At 33.2% G+C, this 13,025-nt stretch overlaps 1 protein-coding gene across 1 annotated transcript in view; it reads right to left on the reverse strand.

The window, feature by feature from the left end:
- beag (IC cytokine homolog beag) overlaps positions 1-13,025 on the reverse strand; it is a 109,746-nt gene that overhangs the window by 16,033 nt on the left and 80,688 nt on the right. Inside the window, exons 15-16 of the mRNA XM_090379778.1 lie at positions 10,251-10,280; positions 6,918-7,019 (exon numbers count right to left, since the gene is read on the reverse strand). Of these exons, the coding sequence (XP_090235904.1) occupies positions 6,918-7,019; positions 10,251-10,280 (132 nt within the window). The remainder of the gene's footprint in view (positions 1-6,917; positions 7,020-10,250; positions 10,281-13,025) is intronic.

The following is a 13,025-nucleotide window of genomic DNA, read 5'->3' on the forward strand; positions in this document are numbered from 1 at the left end:
CAGAGATTTGAAAAAAAAAAAAAAAAAAAAGAAGCTAGTTTAATGCGATGTAGAGTCTTCTTGGGTAATTATATCATGTAAAACAGATAAGAGAATAAAGTTCTTTTAATGAATGTGCTCTTTTTCTCAAAAGGGCTGTCAATTCTTTTTCACAAAGATAGTGGCACAGTGATTAATAATGAATACATATCCTGTTTCCTCTGAGAACTGAAAGAATTTCAGCAGGACCAAGTGAGCTTATTGGATTGGCTTATTATCCACCCAATAAATTTACTTAGAGAGAAACCTTTTCATACTCTCCAAATTCATTTTTACACAATGCAAAACATGGCCTATCATCCTGAAATGCACTTTTCTATTTGAGAAGAAACAACACAACACCAATGGGCACAATCACTATAAATGATAAGGTAATCATTTACCCTCTATATGAATAAGGATCAATCAAATGCATGTGCTGTGGGTTCAAAGAATCTGTAATATTGCACTGAGTCTGCAGAAGATGATAATCAGAATAGTACCTCAATTCTGTAGAAATCTCAAAAAATGGAAACCTGTAAGCTATACACTATAATTGGAAAGATGGTACATTGAAAACAAAGATGCTTCCTTTTTACTTTTCCATACTAGAAGCATATAAAGAAACTATCTCTCTCTCTCTCTCTCTCTCTCTCTCTCTCTCTCTCTCTCTCTCTCTCTCTCTCTCTCTCTCTCTCTCCCCCCCCCCATCCCCTACCATGGCAAACCATCTGTCAGTGTCTGTGTATCAAATCTTTTCCATCAAAAATGTCTGTAGAACTAGAAACCTTGAGTCAACTGATAACTGGCCTGCTTCTCTGTGATGAGGACAGCAACCACGTGTCATACTATGTTGTCACTACATTATGGTACCTAAACTATTCACGCCAATTGGCTTGGTTGAATATGGCTTCACCACCAATTCACACAGAAAGTTTGAAGGTTTCCAATATAGAACTACTTATACAAATAAATAAAAAATAAATGCTCCCACTATTAAAATTATTAACAAACTAGGACTGGCCTTCAAGCAATGCTCCCTCTAATTTTTCTTTACAGCTGGGGCACCTGCCACTACTCTGAGCAGAAAATTTTTACATGACCTGATGTCTGCGCAGCACTTTAACACGTTTACTGCCAAGGCTTATTTGGGTAAACTGGTCTCCGACACCAATTTGAGTTAGGCATGTTAAATTATTCAAAACCCATATTATAATATATATTCATCACCAAAACTCATAAAAAAAGCATCGTGAATTATCTCGTAGTTGGTGTATGTAATAGAAAATTCTTCACGGCAGCCAACCACGAGTTAACTCGATTAAATCAGACGTGTTGTAACTTGAAGAATTCCATGTATATGAATCTGTGCTGTGCTGTGCTGTGCTTAAATCTGCTGCAATGACACAGACTTTGCCGTATACATTGTATTTAGTACTTTGTTACGTACTAAAAAGAACCTAAAACATGGATAAGAAGAGACCGCTGACCGAAGAAGAGCTTGAGATCTATGCTAATATAAGTGATTCGGAATTTGAAGAGCTTTTTGGCGACTCGTACAGTCCTGGTTCATAGATTGATCGAATCAAATGCTCTCAAATTATTCAGCGCTAAGAAAAACCATCAGATGTCTGAAAAAAATTGCATTACATATTATAGAAATATATATACATAACGCATACACCTTTTCCATCAAGTTACGGGTTTCTCTGAATTTCGGACATTTTATGGTGGAACCCGTAACTCGATGGAAAAGTTATATTGAATCTTTGATTGGAGAAAAAATTCTAAACGTTCCAAAGAAGATTAGGTCTGAATGTAAAATTCATTATTTAGAATTTCAGTTGGCTATACCACCAACTGAAAAATAAACCATGCCCGACTAAGCCATGTCGAGTATGTACTACGAGAAATAAAAAACGCCACGGAACACGGTATTATTGTCCAGTGCACTAAGAGAAGCTAGCTCTTTGTGTAACAAAAATATTTCTTTTTGTGAAAAAATTCTGATTTCTGATGCCGTGGTTGGTTTTTCATTCTGATCCCTGAAGCCAACTATCCATCAGTTGCACATATTTGCTACGAATATACTCGTAGCTGCGCCTGAAAGGCAAGTCATACCAGTCCGAGTTAACTCGTAGTCGGCATTCAACGTGTTAAAAGTTTTCTGTAATATACATAATAATATTTACAATGAAAATCGAAAAACTTCATATTTTGTATTTTATTTATTAATTGAATGGTACAATAAAAATCAGCAAATTATTTCATGTTTCAAGAACTTTTTCTCGTCTGTCCTTATTAGAAATCCATTGACTATAAACACTATCTAGATTAATTTCACAAAAACATTTGTAAAATTCCACCTTTCTTCTGGTTGCGTAATTTGCTCCGGGGATATGCGGTGGTCATTCCCTGACCTTTCCGAATCCTCCGTATTTGGTGGTCACGGGCTTGAACCCTGGACTAATCAAGAAGTGTGTACTACATACTGCTGCTCCTGCCCACCTGGCTAAGGAGGCACCCATTTTAAGTAATCTAGCTTCCATTGTTCCCATATTTTTCCACTATTGAACCCGCTCCTAACTTTTGCTTCCACACAAATGGTGCGTACAACATCACCAGTACTCGATATTTAAAAATATCGCCAATTGTCATTTTTTATTTTTGATGTGAAGATGGTAGTTCAGTTTCTATGAGCTTCAAAAGCCATTCCTTCTTAAATCTTGCACAAGCTTTGTTCTTCAAAACATTTAACTCTCCTTCAGCCTTTCTTTTTGACATCATAAGGATAATAATTATTATTAGGCAATACCAATAAAATTAATTATTAAATGAAGAAACTTATAATTTTATCAAAACAACTACTGTCATACAAATAATTTTATAGAAACAAATTTTTACATTGTTTTAACAATTTTTAATAAGAATTAGAATTTTCGGTACAGAGTGTACTTTCCACAGTTTCTATGTTATTATCATCCAGTTTTGTGTGCATTACTCATGACTGTTGACGGTGCTTCCAGCAGTGTTTTTAAAAGAAAATTTCAGCTGTGCAGCAAAAATTTAGCAGTGCGCAGCAGTATTTAAGTTACTGCACGGCCGTGCACCTGCACAGCATAGAGGGAACATTGCCTTCAAGCTAATATTTCTCGATCCTAGCTATTTCAATTAATATATTAAAATATGAGTCAGTAACTCATATTTTATGTTCCATTAAATATGTTAAAGTGTTTGCATTTTTAGGTAAAGTATGCATACTCACGAACAGTTACAATAAATTATTATAATTTAATACATAATATGTTTATTAAAAATGTTTACTACCATCTTAGAATGCTCACGTAAGCTCATCTGGCCTGCAAGCTATGCAGAGTGATCACTTTTTTTCATTTATGTATATGTTCATCATAGCATTTATGTAATGAGGTATGATCAATAAAGGATACTTATTTATTTATCAGTAGATGTGGGTACATTGTCACTTTGAATATCAAACCATCTGGTGACAGCACATATAGCATGTATTTAGGATATTTTATCTCAGATGTCCCCTCCAAATGGCATGCAATGAGGCAGAGATGGTTGTTCACTATCATACTGAGACAGCATTTTGAAGTGGTGCTGCCATCCAACAGGAAAAAATGGGATTTCCATAGATCTGATGAGCACAAAACAAGTACTGATAAGTAGGATAAGGGACTGCACAATGCCACCTTATAATGGTATTCAGAGCTACATACTGGGGAATGCTATGTTACATTCCTTACTGCAGTTTGTGCACATGTCCTAGTGTACGTTTCATATGCATGGTTGTTTCAAGTTGCAGTGCCTCTTGCCAAATTCGTCCTAATTTTTTAAAGAACTCTTATGTGGCTATATTTGCCTATAGCTTCAGGCAGTATGGCTAGGTTACTTTAAAAAAAAAAAGTGATTTTGCATGCTTACTCTTCCAAGTAGTTCACTAATTATGTATACATTATTACATATGGAAAAATTCATACAGACAACTATTTTGAAGTACAGCAATTAATAAATATAATGTCTTTAAAGGAAAAAAAATTCTCACTTTGGCTACTGCTCATTTTTGCAATTTTTTTCTGCTACTTAGCTGTTCAGATGGTCTGAGACATATTTATAATAGTCTTTGCAGAGAGATGTAACTCAAATATCTTGCTTTGCAGATGGAATTTCCAAGTGAATTCTTAAAGCATTAGTGCAATAAAGATTCTGTTGCTTGTTTACAACATACAAGATAGAATCAAAAAGTTCCAGTACTGCCTTTCTATTAAAATAAATATAATATTTAAAGATAATTAGACATCAGATTTGAAGAATTGCAAATAAGCTTCTCTAAAGTCTTTTTCTGAAAGTTTCTTAATTGTGTTTGTCATAACACCATAACCCTTGCTTAACTTTCACTTGAAAATCATTATCCCTTTAATGAATTCTTTGGGGAAAAAATAATAAAAATCAAATGGCCCAAGGTCAGGTGAATAAGAAGGATGTTGTTAGACAACTACAGAATATTTAGAAAGGTATTCAGAATTACTGTTGCATAATGAGCAGGAGCAATATGATGGAGTAATTTCCACTGGTTGCCCACAGATCAGGTCTCTTCCTTCTAATTGCATCTGTCACGTGTTTAATGATTTCTAAGTACTTAGGTTATTATCAATCTAGTAATTATTAGGGTGACCCATAATTCATCATGGTATAAATTCATAATGAATTATGCCCTTGCAGTCAGAAAATAATTCTACCAGAACTTTACCTTTAAACTCACCAATCAAAATAATTTTTATTGCCAAGGGACCTCTATTCAGAGGAATACCATTTTGTCATAAAGATAATACTAGACTTCACTTGTCGCTATTGTTTTAGCTATCTAATGAACACACAAAAGACAATAACAAGAGAATGGCACCTTCATTTCACCAATCATTTTTTGGGAAACAGTTTAATACAGGAAAGTTACAAATTTATTTTTAATTCTGATACTGTACTGTAAAACAAGATAAAAAAATATTATTAAAAACAAGTCTTTATCCAAAAAAAAACCCCCATTAGGGCTGCAAGTGGCTGAAAAAAAGAAAAAGGAAACCGAAACTCCATATTAAATTTGTATAGCAACAGTATTTTTTGATATACATGATGCCATTAAGAATTTTTTTACAGCTAAACTGTTCCAATTAAAAAATAATTAATGATGGAGACCAAAAGTGAATGTCACAATGAAGGAATACTAAAATTCATAAGTTTAATTTCTTTTTCTTATTTAGTATATCAAATCACCTGGGTGTCAGCCAGATGATTAAAAATCTTTGATCACAATCACAAATCAGACAGAAACAAGAGTCTTGTTTCCATCTGATTTGCTGTTAAAGTTTTGAGATCAAATAAGCTGTATAATGTTTTGATGTTTAACATATCAGATATGATTACTTGGGAACTACCATATGATATTCAAACCTTGAGAAGCTATATATATCTTCAATTCTTATTTGACAATTGGCCTGAATAATGCTTCTAATGAGAGACACAAGCTTATCATTTGTTGACTTCCAAGCTCTCTTATACTTTGCATCATTCTCAATGATATTGCATCAATGGATGATACAAAATTACTTACCATTGATAACAGATAAAAATAAACCTTGGCATATATGCAACCAAACTATTGACTGTAAAAAATTCTGGACAGTCCAAGTTACAAAATAAAACAAAACAAAATGTTTTTCTTATTCAATGTTTAAACATTTTTTAAAAAAAATCAGTTCTGGAACATTACATACATATATAATAAATATGTATGTAATGATGAATGTTTAATTTTAATTATTTTAACTATACCTTTGACCTAATGTAAGACACTAAGTCTAAGAAGAGCACAATCTTCATGCAATTTATTATTCTAAGCAGTAAAAAATACTAGGCTCTTTTCTTCACATATTCACTGTTCAGTTCATTACAAAGATATTCCAATGTTCCACATGATTCAAGCTAAGACTCTTTTCTTGTCCAGCAGAGAATCTTGAATAAGATGCCTACAAACTTTGTTTTGTGGAGTAGAACATTATCATACTGATATATGCAGAACCATTTCCTAGACATTCTCCAAACTCACATTTGATTGTTTGATATGAACTGTATGTAGTGTGGCTCCTTTTTCCATATGTCCTCTTCCTGTCATTCCAGCATCCAAGAAAAATGGGCAGCATATCAAGAAACATTTGGCATTTAATTAGCATTATGTTAAGTTGATGGATCAAGTACCATGTTGAGCTGGAGTGATGGATATTGGATGCACTTATAACCACCCTTGTTATGTTGAACTTCCGACACCTTATTGTGTGCAGAGACAGCTGTCAGGATCTCTATAACTCTCACCCTTTCATCTTTGAATGTTGACTGCAGTCGAGGTTAATGAAGATTGCAGCAGTAGAGTGAAAAGTGACTAAAAAGACATCCAATTAATTCTCTTTGAAATTATGTATCCTTCAAAGTTACCCCCATCCCTGAATTTGCCCTTGGTATGGTTATCATTAAAACCCACAGGAGCTGCTACTATTATCTCTCTTTCTTTCTTTCTCTCTCTCTCTCTCTCTCTCTAGATATTTTACATCTGTATCCTATATTGCATACACAACCAACAGAGGCACTCTACTAATTCTACAAAAGTGTTTGAATATATTTATAGGGTTCATTACAGTTTGTACAGAAGAAATAAATTTCTTAAACCAATGATGTTGCTGAGAACGAATTAGCTGAAGTTCTGGAAAAATTAATAAAATTAAATTAATAATGTACAGATATAGGGTATAACAATTCTTCAAGGATTAAAAAAATAAAGCACTCTTTATACATTTATGCTGAAATTTATAAAAATGTTATTTTACCCTGGATAACATTCAGCATAACTCTCAGGCATATCTCTTTCCAGCTTACTTGTCAGCTTAGCTCTAAGACGACTGTCATCTCCTTTCAATAAGTTTCCTAAACTAATTAAAGAAACAAAAGCATATTTTTAAAGAAGAAAAAAAGAAATATTTATATATATATTTTTAATAATTTTGTGTACTGATACAATGGTAATTATTTTAATTTACATTCTCTTTGCGATTATATTTATATAAAAATGTTTTAGAAATACAAAATGGGCTCTTCAAAAATGAAAATCTGTTATGCAACTGCTAAAAAATTTGATATCACACTTTGATATGCTGAAAAAATTTTAGTTGATCTGTGGAACAATTTTCTCATAATTAAATAATTTAATTTTTTTTTTTTAAATATTAAAAAGTAAATCTGAATTCAAACTAAAGACTATCAGCAAATATATTTATACTGATCTGTACTACAAAGAATAAGAGAGAACATCTTTTTTATTTATTTATTGTTCATCTTTTTCCGATAATAATTCCATCTTCACAGACATGTGTATACAAGATATATTTTCTTTCAAAAATACCTATTAGTCAGTTATTTTTGTTATGTTCAAGTGGCATAAGAATATTAGTTTTTTTCTAGTATACAAGACTGGATTCCTCTCCAAGTTGAGGAGAACCACCATCTTTATCTTGAGGTCTATTTATTTGTGAAATAGCTGGTTGTTCATCCAAGTTAATTAGCTCCCCTAATTCGAAACAAAAATACAAATGCACTGCTCAGTAAAATGCAATGAAATCTATTCAATGCATACTAATTCAGACTGACTGCAGATAAATAGGTGTTCAATACACTACTATGTTTAGATGGTTCAATGAACATGATGTGACAAGGTGCAACTCACTATGATGCTGAAATTTCAAGATATAGCCAGTTTTCAAACTTTTTGATCATGCCTTGTATGCCACATTTGGATAAAAACTTTTAAAAGTTGGATGCTTTTGGATATACAAGCCACATCTATTAAAAATACATGTCAACAGGTTTACAGATCTAATGAGCTCCATAACAATTATAATTATCAAACAATACCAAGACATCTACCAACAACATTCTAACTCTCCATCCATAGCCATTCCACTAGAGAATAGTTTGCTTCCATTATCTAGGTATCACTTGCAGATTTTCGTACAATACTCAATACAATATTTTATTTCATGACATCTTTTGCCTAATCAGGGTGACTTCCTACCAATAAGCTTAGAGAAAAGTATGTAAAGGATCATGGGCAACATGTCCCTACTAATGTATATCCCAACAAGAATGGCACTGCAATATCTCACACACACTCAAACTCAGTCAGGATGGTTTCTTGACATTTCTGTGACCAACGTCACAGGAGTACCTTTGATTTTTGTTCTAATTTATGTAGCTATTTCAACAGAACACAGTCTGCTTTCATCACCTACAAAAAATCTTTTGTAGGATTTGCTAAACCATATTACACATTTCCACAGCTCTAATGATCACAGTTGCTTTTTCATAACATTATTGCAAATGAATATATAGATAAACATCTGCCAACTTTAAGAAATTAAAATTCCGATCCTAACATTATGGAACACTTCTTCCAAATTCATACTCGTGCCATACAATGCAAAGAGAAAACTGCATGCATTATGAAATACAACATACCAGATTATATATTTAAAAGTACTTTAATTTTTTTATCATTTTGATCAATTACATAGTATTATATTGGAAATTTTTGCATTCTAGAGTCTTTCTTTTAGCGTATGGAAACTCTTTCTTCCCTTGAAAATAAAGCATCAATGTATGTAAAAATTCCAATCATTAATTAATACAACTCACAAAAACAAATGAAATTTAAGGATATTAAATGATAAATCATTATTAAGAGAAAACCAACATAAATATGTAACATATCTATCAAAGTATAGGCTGTTTCTTTGTTTGTTTTTCATTTTATTGGCATATTAGCAACTAATGCTATAATACGACCAAAAAAGTAGTATCAGATGTTTCTATAAATAATGTGTTGATGTGGAACACACTGCACTAAAAGTCTGTTCACAGCAAAACCCAATTTTCTACATTTAAAAACAGATTCTAATGGTTTAATGATGTGGACGATCTGAATTCTTTTCTAATCCATCCTTGAAAGTAATACTTTTTGCTTTTTTCCTCTGGTATTAACATGTAAAAAGTCCAAAGTGATGAATTAATGCTACTCACAAAAACAAACATCACAACTTAAAGATAACTCTTAATATCTTTATTAAAAGAAATCAAAGTTAGAGATATAACATGTAACAAGAAAATACTTCCTGTTTTTGTCACCTAGCATTATTATTTATATTTGAAGTAATGCCATAGCAACAATAATCACACTTTTTCCCAATCATAAAAACAAAGTACTGATAATGAGTGATTTGTAGAGCATTAGGTAGGGAAGAACACTTTGAATGAAAAATAAATAACACTCCACATATGAAATGAAAATCTTTTATTATGGAGCAGATGTCTAATACTTGAAAAATTTGGAGAAAATACTCACAGAAAATATATCAACCTCATGTAAGATGCATATTCCCAATATCTTTTCAAGGAAAATTAGGTTTGTTTGTTTGCTTAAGAGTTTTATGGTGCATTAGCATCTGTGGCTATAATGTGCCCCGGAGGGGGATTAGGAGAACTAACCCAAGCCATTTTTGGCAAAACTGGATAAGTATATAAAGGTACAAAATGTATTTTGTACAAAACAAAATCTACTATGATTATGTGCTTTGGGATATGCCATTTCACTTACAAGATGGGATAAGATGTCTTCAGCCTCAATTGTGCAGTACCTTCTTTCAGAAGACCTTGTTCTTGTTGCTAATGCTATTTACAATCAGTAGTCACTGATATAAACCTCTTTAAATGATATTTGTCTTTTCTAAGGATGCTTCCACATACATACATACATATTACTTAGCAAAGCATTGGTGATGAGCACCATGTATCTCTAAGTACATATCCATACATTCCTAAGTGATGAGGTATCACTGTTTAGATTTGGCTCATATTGGATGTCTAATTCTTCATGTGTTGGTACTGAAGTATACCAAGTGACCATATTTAAAGAAAAGAATAACTCAAAGGTAACTATTCTGTATGATTTATAAAATTTTGCATACCACATCTGAGCAGCATTTTTGGACAAAAGAGAGGACTATTTTCAGCCAAAAAAAAAATTCTGGTTAACACTAGAAGCAATTCAATTTAATAAATTAGTTATCACTAAGCAAATCTCATTTAAATATTAGAGATTAATTTATTACCTTCTTTCTTTTCCTTCCTGTTCCTCTAAAGTAACTTAATTAAGAAAAACAGTAGCAAGGCAATGGTACATATACTAAATAACCTTTTATTAGATGACAAAATGCACAAGGCATAATTTCTTATAGGTTTAGGTAATTAACTATATAATATCGGTGTAGACACACCTTAGTTTACCCATAAATTTGAACTACGTACACTATATACGTAGTTCAAATTTATGGGTAAACTAAGGTGTCTACATTGATATTATATGGTTAATTACCTAAACCCATAAGAAATTATGCCTTGTGCATTTCATCTTCTAATACATTATTACCAACACCATTTGGCATCTTTCATATTATGGAAATAACTTTGCAACTGTGATGGCATGTTGCATTACCAGGGTACCTTCCCACCCAATGATGATGAAGCCCACTAGCTTTGAAACAATCGTCTGGGTGGTGGTATCCACTGAAAATAAATAACAGTAGTCTTCTCTACTAGAGAAGTGTTATTTATTTGAAGTAGTGCAATACCAGCTATCTCGTTGTGAAGGCACCCACAATATGAGATACAATTAAAACAATGCCTTTACACTACATATGTAGTTCAAAATTTATGGGTGTATCTACACCGATATTATATACTAAATAATCATATTAAAACTTAACAAAACAATCTTAATTAAGTTGGTAATAATGTTGGTAAATACATTATTACCAACACCATTTGGCATTTCTCATATTGTGGAAATAACTTCGCAACTGTGATGGCATGTTGCATTACCAGGGTACCTGCCCACCTATTGATGACGAAGCCCACTAGCTTTGAAACAATCGTCTGGGTGGTGGTATCCACTGAAAATAAATAACAGTAGTCTTCTCTACTAGAGAAGCGTTATTTATTTGAAGGAGTGCAATACCAGCTATCTCGTTGTGAAGGCACCCACAACAGGAGATACAATTAAAACGATGCCTTTACACTACATAAGTAGTTCGAATTTATGGGTGTATCTACGCCGATATTATATACTAAATAACCATATCAAAACTTAACGAAACAATCTTAATTATATTGATATATACAGAATATGTATAAATAGTAACTCCATGGATATTCATCACAACAGCATTGCAATCTGAAAGGTTAAGCATGTGGTCCAGTAAAGAACATTCATAATGATTTGACAGCTAAACTTTTTTAATAGGCTTCTTGATCAATAACAAATGGGCATATGCTCTGATTTAATTACAGTAAATTACTGCAATAATTCAAGTATGAAGCCTGTTTCAGCATTGCCTCTGAAAATTCGGAAAAACTTTCTTGCATGTTTGCTTTTATGTGTACACATTAAATGGATTCCCATAATTTCTTAAGTGTTTGCACAGTTAAGTCAAAACCAACTGTCAAGTTTACGCAATTATAAATTCCTAGTCTGCAGTTTCAACATGTGTTTGGCTTAGGTGAAGTTTATTTATAATTATAAATGTTTAGCCTACTATTTCAACTTTTGTTCAGATTGAAAGAATGTGATAAATCTCAATCAATCTCAGTTTCAAAATTTTAAAACAAAAGCCCAATAAAGGCATAGATATGTGCAAGGTGACAAGACCATCTGAATTACTTCAGGGATCAATTTCTAATCTATTAAGTTTTATGAGTGGAAATAATGAAAGTGATACAGCTGATAGTCCATATAGTTTTATACATGGTAAAAAGAATTCATTGAAGAGGCCTCTGGAGTCAGGAATTCTGTAATTCATCTGTAATGTTACTAAATAACATTGACTCAAATCTGTAAAATGTCTTTATTATGATAAAATTTATTATGTATAACAAGAATAAAATTCAATAAAATATATAAAATTAAAAGCGGTAAAAGTTGTTTAAAACCACTAATACAAGAGCTTTTGGCAGCAGCAGCCGCCTTCATCAGCTATAGTGGTTGCAGGATGACCGAAAATCTATAGGTACACATATCTCAGCAAATATGAACTATGGAGTCTGTGTACGGTTCACTTCTCGTGCATTGGAACCGGAAGATGGATGAGCCACTATAGTCCGTTCGTCTCTTTGTAGGATAAGGGCTTCAAAGAGTGGGTGAATGAGACAGCCGTGATCCCTATTAAGATTGTAGCTTTCAGATGAATATATTCTTAAACTCTCCAGCCATTTCCGGTTCCAAAAGCCATCTACTTTATCCAGTTTCCCAGGCATGTTCTGCTACAGCTGAACCTCTGTAATTTGCAGTCTTAAGGGCTCTATTGTGTTCCCCCAGGCGATCCTGCAGCCTGCGTTTCATTTCCCCCACAATTAGGACACTCGATTTCATATATGACCCCACTAGTGTCATTACCCGCAATAGGATCTTTAGTTCGGACACTACTATGTGCAGCCTCCGACCTGGCAGCTGCGCACAGCGTATCTTACAAGAATGCAAGATACGGGAAATGGGTTCCGAAATGCCCGGATAGTAGGGGATGTATGTGGTGGAAATAGGTGTAAAAGCATCCCTGTTACTGTTGTTCATACCTCTTAAACACCTCTCAATAATGCTCTGGGGGTAACTGCACCAGGTCTGCTGTAACACGTTTAATCTCCTCGCCTTTCTCTTCAGACGAGGAGCAGTGGGACCTCACCCTTTCCAATAAGGCCTTAACCACACTACTTTTGTGGCAACTGGCCTGAGCTGTTTTGAAATGTGTGTATTAGCCCTGACACATAGGTTTTCTGTAAACCCTACAAGTTTTCAAGTGTCGGCCTTCTCTGTATACACACAAGTCTAGGAACGG

The sequence above is a fragment of the Mastigoproctus giganteus genome, chromosome 1 (assembly GCF_048544385.1).
Source record: "Mastigoproctus giganteus isolate SK-2022 chromosome 1, ASM4854438v1, whole genome shotgun sequence".
NCBI classification, from domain to species: Eukaryota; Metazoa; Arthropoda; class Arachnida; order Uropygi; family Thelyphonidae; genus Mastigoproctus; species Mastigoproctus giganteus.